The following is a 16,687-nucleotide window of genomic DNA, read 5'->3' as shown; positions in this document are numbered from 1 at the left end:
GTATCTTGTGTGAGGTAGGATTGAACATGTCACTTGTTGCAGCATAGACAGTCTTTCTCGACTGTCTATAGTTGCAGTACAAATACTTGACTCACTTGAAATATTTTTTGGAGTTAAATGCAACCAAGTTCACTACTTTTTGGACTGAAATGCAACCAAGGTCACAGGGTAGTTTGTCAGAAAGTTAAGGGCAGCGTGAAATTGAAGTTATCAGACAGTGATGTGATGCAACAGGAAAGATCTCTGTCTTCCTATTGCATCACAGGACATCATGTATACATGCACCAACACACTGTTAGATTGCCAGCAAATGGCCTTCGGCATGAATTCCATGTTATGTAACTATGGCAAGTAAATAGCCTGGATCACAACATAGAATCATACTGTAGCATCAACAACTTCAAGCTGATATACTGTATTGTGTTAATTTATGATCATGCATGGCACAGTCAAGTTGTTCAATCTGGTAAATCAACATAAAGAATTACAGCGTTGCGTGTTGCAGACAAACTCACCTATTTCTGTTTTGAATATTTCGATATAAAAACGCAAAACTGCAATAGAATAATGAGCTGACTAGGGTAGAATTTGGAAGTGACGTCGTTTATTGCTGATGTTAACAGCGAGATTCGGCATTTTTCGACATCTACAAGATGCCACTATGATGTTATGAGGACTATCGGCTCTTTGATCCACTTAATTAAAAACAGACGTACGTTTAAAAAGCCATGAAAATGGAGTTGAATAAAAAACGAGAGTGGTTGCAGTTTGTGCTGCAAGATGACACCGTGTCTGACGAAAACCCCGGTAAAAACGTCCAAGTAAGGTGCACGACTTTTGTCGCCTTTGTAGCTGTTGGCAAGACACGCGTATGGGATGTGTTTGCAAGGCAAGATAACGAGCCGCTCACAGTAAGATTGGCGAAAGTTACTGGCGTCCACGTGGATGAGTCAATTCACATTTCGCCCTACATGTGCGACAAATGTTGGCAAGATTTGCCAAAACTTGAGTATGCGCTCAAACGTCAACGGAAATAGCAAAACAACATAAATCGACCGATGAAAATAGATAGTTCCAAATAAAGAGGCTGAAATAAATGTACTGGTACAACCGCTCTATCACCATTCAGAAAACGCACGTCACTTAGGCGTGAGTCAATAAGCGTACTGTAACAAGAACGATTGATTTCAAAACTCGTGACCGCGTTTGTATATGTATTCCACCAGCATTCATAGTCACTAGTACCTTTGGTGCGAGTTGATAAATCAGTGACTTTCAAAATCCAGTCGGCAGTACACATAGTACGTCTCTCCTGGCGAGAAAATGACGCGGAAAATGACGTCAAATATGTTAATTGTGTTGACACTGTAGCTCTGCCCAATAAAGTCATAGGTCAATCATGCGAGGGTCATTTTCAGTGATTGACTTTGAAAGGGACGCTAGTGACGTCACGGTCTCAGTTGGCGACCAATGACATATAAATGAGCAGTTTTTACCACTTTTGCTTGAAATACTGCTCATGAGACTAGACAGGAGAGGGTCGGAGGTACGGAGGCAAGCAGACGAATAGGATTCTAGGCTACAGTTAGGCTAATTAACAATGACATCAGAGTTTAGAGTTAAATAAGAAAAAAATTGTCTCAAAATTTTAACAAGAATCAGTGGCTGACTTCATCACTCGTTGGTTGTGAGTTCAAATCTGATCGAGAAATTACTGAATCACAAGAATGGGAAAGATATGGTATATATTGATATCACTGATGCTCTGATCAAAACTTTAAATAGTGCAAATCAAAGGATCCAATCAGAAGCTGCAGGAATAAAGACGTTTAAATTTTCTCAAGGAATATTCGATGATTTACTTATTTTATTTGAAACAAATGTGTCATTTGCAGAGGAAAGTTGTCTGTATTTTCACAGATAGAGAAGATTTCAGTTGCATACTTTTATGCAAAAAATATGCAAATGAGTTCTAAAATTTCAATATTTTTGGTCATTTTGTGTCAATGTAATATTTAACTCTCATTTCAACCACCACAGCAACATCCACTCCGTATCTAAATGTAAATTTTGGGAATTTTCAGGTTTATTTTGAAAAATTTTAATTTTTGACCAAAATCCTGAGATTTTACCCCAAATTTCTGCTAAATTTGTGTAAATATGATATCATAACTACCATAATCAGATAGGATATCTTATAAGGATCATGAATCATATAGGGTTTGCCACATTTTATTCAGGAATAAAAAATTCCTATGGGTTGAAAAGGTAACATGCACAAATTGTTTACCTGTGGCTGGGTATTACGTAACACTAGATAATGCAGCCCCTTAAGGGTTGAAAAGCAGAGCGAATTTGTCTGAATCTGTGTCAGCAGCCAATGTCACACACACACACACATCACTATCACTAATAAATAAGTTACCCAACAAACCCTATCAGTGTTCTCCCCAGGATCAAGCAAAAGCGTAGCGGCTAATTTGCATAATCATTTGCATATCATTAATTTACATTTGCATATGGATATAAGCTTGCACATGCACCCATGCATTCATGTACACTCACAACAAAATGCAATGGTAACACACAAGTATGCAATTTGAACATCATGGAAACTCTTTATTACACTTAAATAAATCATCACAGTATAGTACAATTGCAATTAAAATAGAAGATTCAAACAGTAACAGCAAGTTCAGATTGAAAGCAAGAAATGGTTCGTCTGATTGGAGTTTCATTATATATTGCTAATAAAATTGTCAAAAATTGCCAACAAAGAGGAAAATTCATAAGTTTAAGCTTTACACAATTCAAATGTAATTGAGTTTTATATCATTTTTGAACGACAAACACCGCGAATAATGTTTCATCACGGGGATCAATTTCAACCAGCCCCCCCCCCCCCCCCTAACCACTGCCACTGAACATCGTCGTTCGATTCTTGATTTTAAAAATACCACCAAGATGATCACAAGACATGAACTCAGTACGACTAGAATCACTCGAAAATCAGGTGTAAAATCTTTCAGAGAACGTGTCAGAGTGGAACCACACGCGACGCCAGGATCAATGTCAACACGTTATAAACACGTCGGCCAACATGGCCGCCGCCATATTGGAATTTATGCGATGTGAACTCGATCGCGATCGTGATCATACTCGGACAAAAAAAGAGATCATCGTTGTAAAATCATAATCAACCTCACTAGTCAACTGCTTCTTTTGTTTCTTTTGCGGTCCATTTCGTTGATCAAAGCATGGGAATGTGATCAAAGGCCCCGCTAGTGCTACACCGCCTAACTCTGTGAATACTTGTCCTCGACTAAAGGTCTTTGTTGGTCGTAATAGTCGTTGTAGAATGAAAACTTGTGAACAACCCAGCCGATTCTTCTATTGTTTTAACGTTCCTCTCAACACTTACGGACAAGTTATCGGACGCATACCATACTTCACACGTTCCACTCTTTCACCAGGTTGAAAGTTGCAGTGAGCGCTAATGTGTAGACAATGCATGCAACAGCTGGTAGCTACGCGCGCAGAGCACTAGCGTGTGAACTAAAGGATGGCGGGAATATTTTAAAGCGTAGCGGGGAGAATCAAAGCGTAGCGGGGAGAGGTGAAAGCGTAGCGGGACCGCTACGCTAAAATGGCCTGGGGAGAACACTGAATATGGACTATTAGACTACATGTATATCCTGCTTAGGGAGACATCTGTAACATTGAGTGGAAATCATGGTAATGTACTTCTGTGAAACAGTAAACGTTATACTTTAATTTAGATGTTACAATCTGGGCAAAGATTATCAGTTGTTCTTCAACCATGATCCATTGGTCAGAATTCAAGTGAATATGCCTTTAAAAAAATTATGCAGCTGATATTTCACACAAACTTGAATAACTTACTGCATGATTAACAGCTGTGATTGAAACTTTTGTTTTAACAGGGTGATATCAGTTCTGTCTTAGACACTGCAGAGACAGCACAGGATTTTATACAAGATAAAGGAGGTCAAGTTGTTCAAAATGTAAGTAATCTTGAACATCATAAGAATGACAAGATGTTTTGAGAAACAAGCAAAATTTATGTCAATCTATGTTTCATAGATGTATACGTGAGAGAGGGTCCGTGATGTTAATTGCAAGTGATTGTAATTACCAGTAATTCACAATAATCCTATGCAAGGCTGGTAGCCAGTAATAGTGAATCACAAATAGTGAAAACAGAAGTTATTTTAATGTTTCAAATGTTGAGAGTGTCTCAACGGTATTCCAGAAAACAGCTCAGTAATCATCACAGATTGCAAAATATCCAATCAAGAACTGATCCATCCTAAGGTACAGTTTAACTCTTGGAGTCTTAGGCTATGGTCTCGATCTGTGTTTTTAGGTACACATTACTTGCTCCATCACAGAATAATACAAAAGTATGAAAACTAGAGAAATCCGCACTGATTACAGTGATGTTTTAAAGTAAAGTGTCACTCAGTGAAGTACTTAAATGTCTTGTTTTTCTTTTCACTTTCACAGCTTCTAATTGAATATCAAAACCTGGTACTACGTTATGCAGATCAATATGCAAGACATGTAGAGACAGTCGTAAGTTGAAATCTTTCAGTTATTCTTGTCAGTGAAAGTGCAAGTATACAAGTGACTTTCAATTCTATTCTCTGAAGCATAGCCAGTTTCTGTGTGGCTAAAAGAAAACCTAAAGGAACTGTGTCTTGTGTTATCTTTTCTTTGTAATAACACCATCAACAAAGTTTAATAGCCAAGAAATAGCCATCAATCAAATTGTTACTTATTACAAAGTTAAACCATCAATATAAATAAATTTAAAAAAATGAAATTTGAGATATCAGAAGAACCGAAGACATTTTCAAATCCTAAAAATCAAAGGTTGATTATACATGTATATGCTATCATTTCAATGCCTTGTCACAAGGAAGTTGATATCCTTTGGTTTGTTGTGTTCTTTTAACCTTTTGAGTGAACTTCTTTTCATCTGTCAGGCATTTTAAGTGAAATAGAACTCTGTTTTATGTTTCAGGTGTCAACAGAATTAGGACGCTGTACACCAGTGTGGAATCTGTATGAATCAATGCAGATAGCTTTCTGTTCCTACCTTATAGATTCATTTGTGAGTATTGATTTCTGTGTATTTAGTGTGTTTGTTCAGTGTCTGCCAATGATAACAGAAAGAGTCTTTGATGTGGTGTGGTATGAAGTTACTTCTGAAAGAAAATGAAGTAAAAAAACAATACAATGAAAGTTTTATGAATAACAAATTCTGTCTGTCTGTTCATGTTAACTTTTATCATCTAGCTCCTTTCATTGAGTTAAATTGACTTAATGCGACAAAGTTCAGTTTCTTTTGTATAGTGTTTGATTTTTGCATTTGCATAGTACAGTCATTATTAACCACCTGTTCAATGTAGCAGCAGCATCATAACATTCTCTGCTATGAAAAAGTGATTATTATAAATACTCGGTGAAGATGATGGATATCTTTCATTTCATTCTAAATGTAGTCAATTTCAATCAATATTTACATTACAGAAAAGAAGGCAAAGTGTTGAAATAATTATTGAAATTATTTTTGCACCGTTTTAATTAATGGTTAATGATTTCATTTTCAGAACTGCTTCTGGTTTTCTCTTGGTTGGTGTTTGTTTTTCTTCATTCCAAGTGTCATCTTTGCCATCAAGTTAGCCAAACATTACCGCAGAATGGAGTATGAGGAAGGCTGTCAAGACGAGTAAGTTCATGAAAAGCAAATGATCGCATCATTTTGCAGGGAAATCCATGAACAAGATCTCTAAATGTGTAATGTTTACAAGTTTACTCACATGGTCTACCATGTCGTACAATTTTGTACGTGTGTATGTGTTGTAACGTTTGTGTTCAGGTAATCAATAAAGTCCAAGAAAGAGCAAGAAGTTAGGGGGTTTTATGGAAGGGATTATTTTCAACATTCCTGAGGTGCAAATAATTAAAACTGGAAGTCTTTGGAAGAAAAGACTATTTTGAGTGATGTACGTCCTATACACTCATACTGTAGTGTCTGGCAAGGCTTTTCCATTCCTTTGGTGAAAAAGAAGTGTTATACGTAGACCCTCCTTTTGGAGGGTCTATGGTTAATATGATGCTTTTTTAATGCTCAAAAGTGTCACCTGAATTTATTTACTGAGAGACGTTTGTTTGTTTTGCTCAAAGTGAAATGAGCTTCAATAGCATTAAAAAGAGGCTGAATATTCCAGTGTAATATTTTTGTTATGATGTGTGAGTAACAGATAGCTGTCTGTGAAGTCACATGGCAGGTCATGATACCTCTGACTGCAGAGGGCGCTATTATCCGGCATAGATTCACATCAGCCTTTGTGAGAGAAGAGTTGGAATTTGAAAAAAAATCATAGAACAGTACTTTATAGTTACAATTTAGTGAAGAATCTCTTAGCTGTGCAATGTTTTCTTCTTTGAAGCGTGTATTTTTACCTCCCATTTGCCATACATATATGGCAATTGGGAGGTTATATGGTTGTAAAAAGTCTGTATGTGAGATGTCTGTCTGTATGTATGTATGTATGTATGTATGTATGTATGTATGGATGTCTGTCCGTCCAACGCAAAAACTCCGAAACTGCTGCGCGTATAAAGCTGATTTTTGGTGTAGTGATGCCATATATGATGCAGATGTGCCGTTGTTAAAATGAACTTTTAAGTCTCATGTATATGCAAATGAGGTAGAAAAAAGGGCGAAAATGGTCAAAAATCAATAATTCAGGAGCTACTCTTCTGATCATTGTCATATTTGGTTTTAGGTACCTTGGGCCCTACTCATTCAAACATGTAGATATGGTGTCAATATTGGCTGCTTTCTATTTTTATGAATTTTTTCTCTATTTTTTTTGCCATTTCAGTAAAAATTGTTTCTCTGAAAGCAATGGTCTGTTCGCTTTAAAATTTGGCGTGCAGGTGCCTTGTGATAACTGAAAATAGAATTCATCAAAATTATGGCAAAATTTGCATATTTGTATTTTTGGGCAATTTTTGCCATTTTTGGTTAAAAAAATCTTTGAAACTGTGTATGCCATTACTTTCTAATTGGGTGTGCAGGTTCCTAGGAGTGACCTGAAGATGACTCTGTGAACTCATGCTGAAATTTGCAAATTTTGTGGTACTTTTTGTCATGCTTTCAAATTTGGTACATAGGTGAAATGTAGTAGGTCATTCATTCAAAGTCAAGTACTGCCTGTGTGAATGAGCAGATTATGATTGTACTGTTCAAGGCTTAGGTGCTATTTATAGGAATGATGCAATGTTAGACGGTAATTGATGTTTTAACTGAATTTGACTGACACTGTATGTAACTCTTGTACTGTATAAACCCTATCAATTCACCCCCAAAAAAATATTTAATATGATTTTAAATAATTGAATTAATTAGGAATCAACAAAGCCAAAATAATTTTAGTGTAGCATTATTAGAAAATTCAACTATTTTGACAGTTCATGGTGAAATGCTTACCATCTTAGAGGATTCAAACATGTAAAGGCAACTTTCCTGAATCCCAACTTTGACATATTCTGAACCGTCATATATTGTGCTCTGTATGTTATCTAAAAGAAATTGCTCATAATAGTTTGTCATGATAGGTTGGTCAAATAAATAGAGATAGAGAAAGTTCCAATTTCCATTTATGGTTGACTTGGTAAGGATAAAATAAAATTACTTTTTGAGGAAAAAAATAGAGTGGTCAATTAAAAGAGTGGTCAAAGTGATAGGGTTTTTATGGTAAAGCTGGGCTGTAAGATTCCTTATGTGCTATTTATAGCAATTATGCAATTTGTGTAAACAGTGCAGTGAAAGTGTTACATGATTCCTTATAATGCTTTTGATGACCTTGAACTTCTTAAGTTGCAAACATTTGTCTCTTCTGTGTGCTTTGTCTGAGTACCTACAGGCTCAACTTATTCAACAGAACTTACTTTCAATGTTAATTTGAAAGTTAAAATGTGCATAAATTCGATGAAAATACTGATAAAAATGCCAGTTGAAGATTCTTTATAACCTGACAGATATGCTGTTTTTTTGTGACGCAAATCTTGATAAGCAAGTCTTGTTTACTTTTAATGTAATTAACTCTCGTTTATATTATTATAAGCAGTAGTATCAAGTTGAACAAGCTGATATTGACAAGTTGGTCGGCTGTTGGCGGCTAAAAGCTGTTAAAATAAATGTATGCATGTCTGTCTGTCTGTCTGTCTGTCTGTCTGTATGTATGTTAGTTAGTATGTGCGGAGGTATGTCCGTCCACATTAAAACCTCCTAAACCGCAGCACCTACCATCTTAGAATTTGGTGGACAGGTGCACCCAGGGGTGGAGATGTGAATTTGTTGAAATGAACATGTCAAAGTCAAAAAGATGCAAATGAGGGTAAAAAAAGGAAAAATCCTGCAAATTGCTAAAACCCTGTAACCACTGGCCAGATTTGGTTGAAACTTGGTATGCAGGCTCTTTATAGTGACTTAAGTTACATTTCTTCAAATTGTGGTGAAATTTTGAAAGTTGTATTTTTTGGGCGATTTTCCCGTTTTTTGTCCAAAAATCTTCTTTTCTGAAAGCGCTCATCCTCTTGCCTTGAAAACTTGTATGTATGATCCTAGGGTTGGCCTTTGTCAGATTTGTTCAAATTGTGGTGAAATTTTCATATTTGTATTTTTGGGGCAATTTTTCCCATTTTTTGTCAAAAAATAGTTTTTCCTAAGTATTTGTTGGATTGCTGTAAAACATGATAGTCTTGATCCTAGGGTTGTTTTCTGTCAGATGTGTCAAAGTCATTATGAGATGGAGCATTTCATATTGCTGGGGTATAAGATTAATGTGGATTTGCAATGGAGTTTTCTTAGTAATCAACCTGTAAGAATGCAATGTCATGTGTGTACTAGTACTTAGTATCTCTGTAAAATGGGAGGACAGTGTCATTGACACGTGTATTTTTTTAATTTGTGATTCATTCTTGAGCACGTTACTTATCGCATTTTCAAAATGTTCTAGTTTGAGTCTTCAGTGTGTCAATAGTGAACCAGCTTCCTTAATATCCAAAGTGTTTGAATCTATCAGTAGTAATAGATTTTATGTCATGCATGTAATATAAGCAACGTCTTCTACGACATGACAACAAAGCATGTCTTCCTTGCTACATTCCAGATTTCGGAACAAAACATCAGTGTCTCCGGTATAGGTACTGCTGTGTTATATAACTTCTAGTTAAAAAGCAATACAGAAAAGTGGCAGGCATCTCATTATTCCATTCATCTTTACAGTCATAGTGGGAAGGTCTGACCTCACTATTGAAAACTGTTGGGTTATGCCATTAAGTTTGTGAGATGGCCAAAGATGTCCTCACTGACTTTCTGAAAACAAATAACACTTTAATGTGCTATTAGAAATTTGTATAGAAATATAGTATAATAAGTATATAGAAAGATAGAAAGGCCTAGTGTTGCTACAATTTTAATAAAATATCAATGTAACATTTTATATTATATATTATACCAAATATATTCAATTTTGTAAAAGTTGAATAAAAAAAGTAGGCAACCAAGTCGCTGTATATACCATATTGAAAGATAATGTCTCTGTCCATATTGTCATTCTTTGAAAGAAATTGAAATGTTTTTGGTTCAAAAAATTAACCAGATATAATTTTTGTCGCATGAGATGTGTGTCTTGAAGTTTTCATGTTTGTGAAATATATGTGTATATTGGTTTCCTGTGTCCCTATGGGAGTCACAGGGAAATTCAACTTTTCCTCCCAACATCAAGATGATAATTCAAACTTTTTTATGAACAGATGATTTTAGTACTTTTCAAGTTTCAAATATGAAGTAGTCTTTAGGATTTGTGTTAGTTTCAATGTTTTCAGGAACACAGTTTGTGATGTATGGAAGTTCTCAATTCAATCTTTTATTACCATGTATCTGTTTTATTACCATGTATCTTATATCAACATCTATTAACCAAGTTCTGAACTGACAGGTTCAACTCCAAGTAATGTCACTTACAAGTTGTAAATTTCAATGTCACACCGTGTTTCTATGAAATCGACAGTGATACAGCTCATGTATGGGAGGGAAAATCCTCCTGTCTTTTCTCAAACTGACTGTGGTAAAGAGGAAATGGGGTGGGCACGGTCTCCTGAACCAGAGCTTTCTAATTATACTTCATTATTAACCTCAAATTTGACTATCGTATGCATTACTTTTTAAGGAATTTCACTGTATGTTCCAAGAACGTGTTCACATAGTATACAAGTTATCATAAAATCTAAAACAATAGCATCCTGTCTTATATTCTTTCCCCCCTCCCCTCCCCCCCACCTCAATGTGAAGTTGTACATTGTTTCCTATTATATGTGGTCACTTTTAAAACCAAAAGTGAAATAACAATTTATGGAGTTTAGGTACCTTCTTGCATCAGACTTCCATCCGCTTTTGTAAGCTTTCCTCAAACCCATGTACATATTTGTTAAAACTCTTGAATAAAAAGTAAAACGTAAGTTAAAACACAAAGCATATAAAATGCAATGGCCATGACAATTTTACAATCAAAATTTAATGTATCAGAAAAAAGTGGCCAGTGGAGATGGTAACATTACTGTAACAATGAACAATGTGTAATCTTTTTTAGTCTGCGTCTGATTTTTGTCTTGGAATCCATTGTCTTTATTCCAAAAGGTAATTAAAAGTTGACGCTAAGTAGGAGTCATTTAGAACAATAATAGTCAACTATTGAGTATTTATAATGAAAGACATATTTGTATTGTAATATATGAGTTGATTTCTCTCTCCAGTATTTAATGATGAAATATATTAAATAATCTTGAACTTTTCTTCTTCACACTTTGCCTGCATACTCTGAGATTTTGAATAGTTGGGGGTAAGTTGAAGATGAAAATTGGTGAATTTTTGTCCTTGCTTGGCTGGCAAGTGCATAGCTTTAAGTTACAAGGATGTTTAAAGTGGTTCATTTATGTCAGACTTTGTGCATGTGTTTTTTTTTCTTTTTGTTTGCATTTTACTTTGTGAATAATTTTCAGAGATCAAGTTGTCATGGTTTCAATAGATGAGCAATAATGACTTGATGGTGTATTGCACGGTGGTTTTGACTCACCATGACATACAATTGCTTTATCACACTGTTTGTCACAACTGTGACATACTGCTCAAGAAGCAGTCGTTGCAAATGGCTTTTATACTTTCACATTTACCGCACTCCACCAAAAGCATTGTCATTAGCATTTTCCCGTTGACAAAATCACAACTGTACAGCAATTGTATGAATAAAAAAGCCCAACACGTGACTATCTTCAATTTATAGATTACTGGTAGAAAGAAGCAGAACTTCACTGTCAAATGTCATCTCGTACAGCTCAGTGTTGCATATTATAGCTATTGTCAATAGCAGTGAATTTTCACTTTGTGACGTCATCCCCAAGATTATTACCGATGCTGTATCTGATCAATATCCAATATTGTGGCCCTAGATGTTTTTTACATCAACAAGTTACCTTGCATTGCCAAAACTGTAAAATAATAGCAATAATGTACCCCATCCCAGCCCATAATGGACTCTAGCAAACTTTGGTGTATTATTGGGTAAATAACATTAACACACTCTTATTTCTTTCTGATTACCAGGGCTAAAGAAGAAGTGCACGTTCCGTTGCAAGAGTACGTATGACGATTATGTAACAATCTTTCCTTTTGTAATTTTTATTCAAAATCTTTCCTTCAAAAGATTGGCAGTGTCACCTCCCTGGTCCCTGAATGTTACACCAATAACAGTACTGCATTTCTGTATGTCAAGAAAAACAACACTTTCTTAAATAATTTAAATTAAGTATGAACTTGAATATGGCAATACCAATACATAGTATGATGAGATCAAGATGCAAGCTTATTTCATGCTGAATTTTGTGGTTTGTGATAGTTTACTCCACTATAGGTGATAGTTGGCTCAACATTGCATGGTACTCAGTGAAAATAGTACTTGCAGTATTTCTCATACGCATCAAACATATCATTGCTTATTTCACCTGTTCAGTAATTATCTTATAGACCTATGTTTCAACATACTTCAAGATTCTAACTGACTTAAATACTTCCCAATCAATATAGACGTGATTACGAATAATGTCTAAAGACCGTGACTTTGTCAAAGTCATTGGTAACCATGGTGATAAAATCTCTTTTAGCCAATACCAAGTAAGCTTTCAGTACCAAATAGAAAGAAATCCTGTTGTATTGTTAACAAGTGATCTTTTCACATCATTGAAATCAAGAAATAGTACCTATTTCCTATTAAAATGTGATTATTTTCAGAATTCTGACAGGCACATATGGTGTTTAGTCTTCTATTTTTTAATGTCATTCATTCATGCGTACTTTCATTCATTCAGTCACTCTTGCAGTTATGCATCCAATAAACAAGAGTTCATAAACCTGTCAGTATTCCAAACATAGTATCCCATTTTTGTTGTAATGTGAATTATTCAGTTTTTTCTTTTCATTGTTCATTCATGCAGACATTCATTCATTCATTCATTCATTCATTCATTCATTCATTCCAGATATCCATCAAGTCCATCAGATCGCAATAGCCAGCCAAGATCTCCTCCACCAGTTAAAGTCTTGGTCCTACCTTCTGTGGTTCCTAAGTAGGTTTGTAAGCGTAATATGCCACTATAGAGTCTCCCCCGACTCCATGGATGCCTTGGTATGCCCCAGTTTGTTTCTGTTCACTTGTTGGCACTTTAACTTTGAAACGGGGTAGAAATGCAATAGAGAAAATGGTTGCAGCCCCTACATGTGTTTTTCTAGCTTAACCCTTTCACTGCCATGGTTTGTCCCATCCTCTATCCTCGTTTTCAGTGGAGAGTGTAGACCTTAATACAGAGAAACAGGGGTGGAAACATAAAGAATGATAAGTAACAGTTTAAACTTTGCATGCTTAAATACAGATCTTTTTAGTTTTTTGCAGTGCAATAGTGATTTATTCATAAACTTTTCAAACTTTGTAGGCTTTTCACAATGTAAAAATTGAGTAAACCAAGCATGCATCTCTGTAAGGTAAAGATCCCTTTCCTTTCCCCTCCCCCACCTTAAGATACCATTCATAAATTTCTATTACTGCTACCCTAAATCTGTCATTTCACCTCCATTACCTGAACGTATCAAAAATTGACACATTTATTTTTCCACTTCCCGAAAGTTAAACTTCTAAGTGCAATACACTGCCACATATATTTAAGTTCAGAAACAAATATGTTTTTCAGTTAAGTATACTTTAAGTTATTTTTTTGAAGTTTTGAAATGATTTCTATTTTGCCTTTGAACTAAAGTCATTGAAGACTCTATTGAGATATTCTTTTTCAATATTTTTTACAAGAGGAATTTTGACATTTTACAATAGAACTTGAATCCTGATCTACTGCTAATAAGCTAAGAGTATTAAACAAAAAAGAAATGCTTTATTTCCATTTTCAAAGCTAGAATTGACATTTTCTTTTACATTTTCAAGATATAGATTTGTAATACTTTTGGGTTTTTTGTTCAATGATTCTCAAGCATGGATGCTGTTACTGTATTTAGTATCTCTGTATATACTTTATGTTCACAGGATTCAGTCGTCTTTGAAAGTGATCTCTCATGTCCACTTTTTGTGATTTTTTACACAAGTTGGACATTTCTCAAAATCTTCTCCCCTCCGTGCAATGTCAGTAATGATACAAAATCATTCACAGAATGAAAGACTTTGAAACTACTTAACATATGAGTTCCTGCAACTTTTGATGGTTTTGTAACTTTTGTTTTTAATGTCAACTAGAGTGTCTCTTTCTGCTCCCCAAAGCATGTTGAGATACACAGTATTCAGCTTGTCAGCTTAGCCAGTGCATGTGTATGCTGCGCTTTCATTGTTGACAAGTAAATTTTGGTCCAGCTTAGAGTTCCAATGTAAACAACAACAATGCATTTTACAAGTGTAGATGCTGTGTTGACAATCTAAACAGTGGGTGTTTCTACATTCTATGGAGAGTAGGACAAGAACTTGCCATAGACATACAAAGAAAAAATAGTGAAAAAAATCTTCAAAAGTTACAACTGCTGGCCATTTAAAATCAACACTTAACATCCTGGTGTTCAACGGAAAAAATTTGCCATGACTTAATATTTTCACCATTATATTGAAAAGTAATGTCTCACAGTTTCACTGTGCAAAACATTGGATTTTTTCATGGTGCATGCTGGTCAAAGCACCTTATTTAAACTTTCAAGTGATGTGACTCTAGTTGCAATTAAACTCTTATGAAATGGTTTGATCATCACAATCTTTTTTTTTGAGTATGGATTTTTTTATTGCAATGTAAAATATGTTTTAAAGAGGATAATTTTGCATTATTTGGTCACACGCATTGGCAGCAGCCAATCATTAATTTCCATGTAGATGACCGGCCAATAGCAAAACAAGTGCACACCCTAAACTACTTTGAGATCCATGGGTAATTATGGTTTGCATGCCTCCACTTCTGTTACCATGGATACATACAAATTTGCATTGATGAGACTTGAGCCCCAGGGACCATTGCCAAGAATAAGTTAATGTAATTGACAATGACTTTGTCGTGTATTGTTTTTGCTGCAATACAAAAGAGACATTCTCATGCAAAGTATCAGGCTAGTTGGTTATATTGCTTAACCCCTTGCCCCTCAAAAACTTAATGACTTTCCATGCAACATTTCAATTGTTTACACTAAGAAAATATGACCAACACAGTCAAGTACAGGTACATGTGAAAGTGTACTTCAATGCTCAAGTTGACATGAATGTGAAGTAAAAGTCACGTTTTTTGAAGATAGAATGTGCATTGTCAGCAGTGTATTAACTTTACAATTGAGATGCCTTTTTAGTCAAGAAGAAAATCCAATTTAAAAATGAATAAAGTGCTTAATATATGTACATTTAGAAAATTTTAAAACTTTAAATTTTAAATGTCCTAGTATGTTTACTTAAATGCAGTAGTGAATGCATTTGCTTTTATTAACTGCATATGTTATAATGATAATAATAATAATAATAATAATAATAATAATTGAATTGCTTGTTGCATTGAGGGCAGATATACATTTGTTGTGGATGATTGTGGAGAATTTTTTCATATTGTATGCATACATTATCAACCAATCTACAAATCAATGCAAGTGTGTTGGTAATTTTTTTGAAAATATATGAAATATTGAAATAAAATATTGTTGAAAATCTGTTTTCACTGTCATAGTACAAAAGGAAATACACTAGATTCACAAAGATGTGGGTTTTTAACAGCTTGCATGTACTGTACATGTACAAATGTGATTCTGTATTGCTGTCTCTCATCAACACTGATTTCAATTTTATAGTGATTTTCTCCCTAGCTGTATTGAGCTTTTTAAAAGTCCACAACTATGCAAACCCAGTGCATTAGTTTACCAGTAGCTGAGAGAGCTATGCTAGTAGTCACTGCAGCTCATCACACATTCACATACCCATGGCCAATTTGCATAAAGATGGCTGTGACATCATCATTATGCAAATCAGCCACCAATGCCATTTCAGCTGAGCTAATTTCACCCCTGCCTCCCAAGCATGATTTCATTCACCACAATAAAGTACCACTAAGAGATATATGTCCACAACTTTGCCAGCTGTTCAACTTTCTCTTTAACAATTAATAAGTTCTTGTTCAAGACATGTATTGGATACTAGCACTGTAGCAAGACACCATACTTTGTGTAGTTACAGTAATTTTAAATGGAGTCCTTGTGTTTTACCAACTTTTACTTGAAATGTGAGATTTTTAATACAATAAACCTGAACAGTGAAAGGCCAGCAGGTATGACATTTGTACATAACAATCCACATAGTTTGAACTCAGTGTACTCAAGTATTTGTATGTCCAAACCTTTCATTTTGCCAATGATATATTTTAAGAAACAAAAACTAGATATTTTTAGCTTTTCAGTAACATTTTCATGCAATGCAGAAATGCTTTCAGCATTGGCTGAATTCCGTTTGATATTTCTTGAACTCACTGAGAAGAGAGGTAACCATCATTGGTTAAATTTGGCAGTCACAACCCACTGTCTGTCATCCAAATATCAGTTTTGAATTCCAATTTCCAAATTCATTTGAGTAGTCAAACAGTTTATGCTGTTGACCGAGAAACGATCTTGCGTGTACACATCTCACAAAATTCAAGGGGCATTCTCAATAGTTAACACGCCAAAAATATGAACTAGATTCCTCCAATGGCCAGATCTGGCCCCTACTCCCCACCCAACATTCAAGCAGAAGCTTTGCCTAATGTTTGACAAGTTTTACAACCTATAATCTCTGTGATTTGCTTTCTTTCAGTAACAGAGTAGGTGCTATATAGAGCTAGAAGAGTCTAGGTACTAGGTAGTGGATAGTTTTTTTGCCATCTGGCTAGCTTTTTGAGAGATGTCTTCAAGGCCTATGTAGAGTGCAGATCAAGATCTTTTTTGCATAGAAACACACATTGTTTTTATCAAGAGAAAATGAATTGTATTCATTGTTACTGTGAAGTCTTATTTCAACAAAGTTCAATAAAGAATGAATAAAAAACA

General features: G+C 35.0%; 1 protein-coding gene across 2 annotated transcripts in view; it reads left to right on the top strand.

Annotated features, from left to right (window-relative positions):
• The window catches only part of LOC139120380 (prominin-1-A-like), a 94,671-nt gene extending 77,984 nt beyond the window's left edge, over positions 1-16,687 (top strand). The window contains exons 20-25 of one of the 2 annotated variants that reach the window (XM_070684754.1): positions 3,945-4,025; positions 4,528-4,596; positions 5,048-5,137; positions 5,637-5,755; positions 11,702-11,734; positions 12,634-16,687. In XM_070684754.1, the coding sequence (XP_070540855.1) occupies positions 3,945-4,025; positions 4,528-4,596; positions 5,048-5,137; positions 5,637-5,755; positions 11,702-11,734; positions 12,634-12,724 (483 nt within the window). In that variant the 3' untranslated portion in view covers positions 12,725-16,687. The remainder of the gene's footprint in view (positions 1-3,944; positions 4,026-4,527; positions 4,597-5,047; positions 5,138-5,636; positions 5,756-11,701; positions 11,735-12,633) is intronic. The other variant, XM_070684755.1, reaches the window with a different exon arrangement.

Source organism: Ptychodera flava, chromosome 20 (genome assembly GCF_041260155.1).
Source record: "Ptychodera flava strain L36383 chromosome 20, AS_Pfla_20210202, whole genome shotgun sequence".
Taxonomy (NCBI): Eukaryota; Metazoa; Hemichordata; class Enteropneusta; family Ptychoderidae; genus Ptychodera; species Ptychodera flava.
The sequence above is the reverse complement of the archived record's forward strand: the minus strand, read 5'-3'. Positions and strand labels throughout refer to the sequence as shown.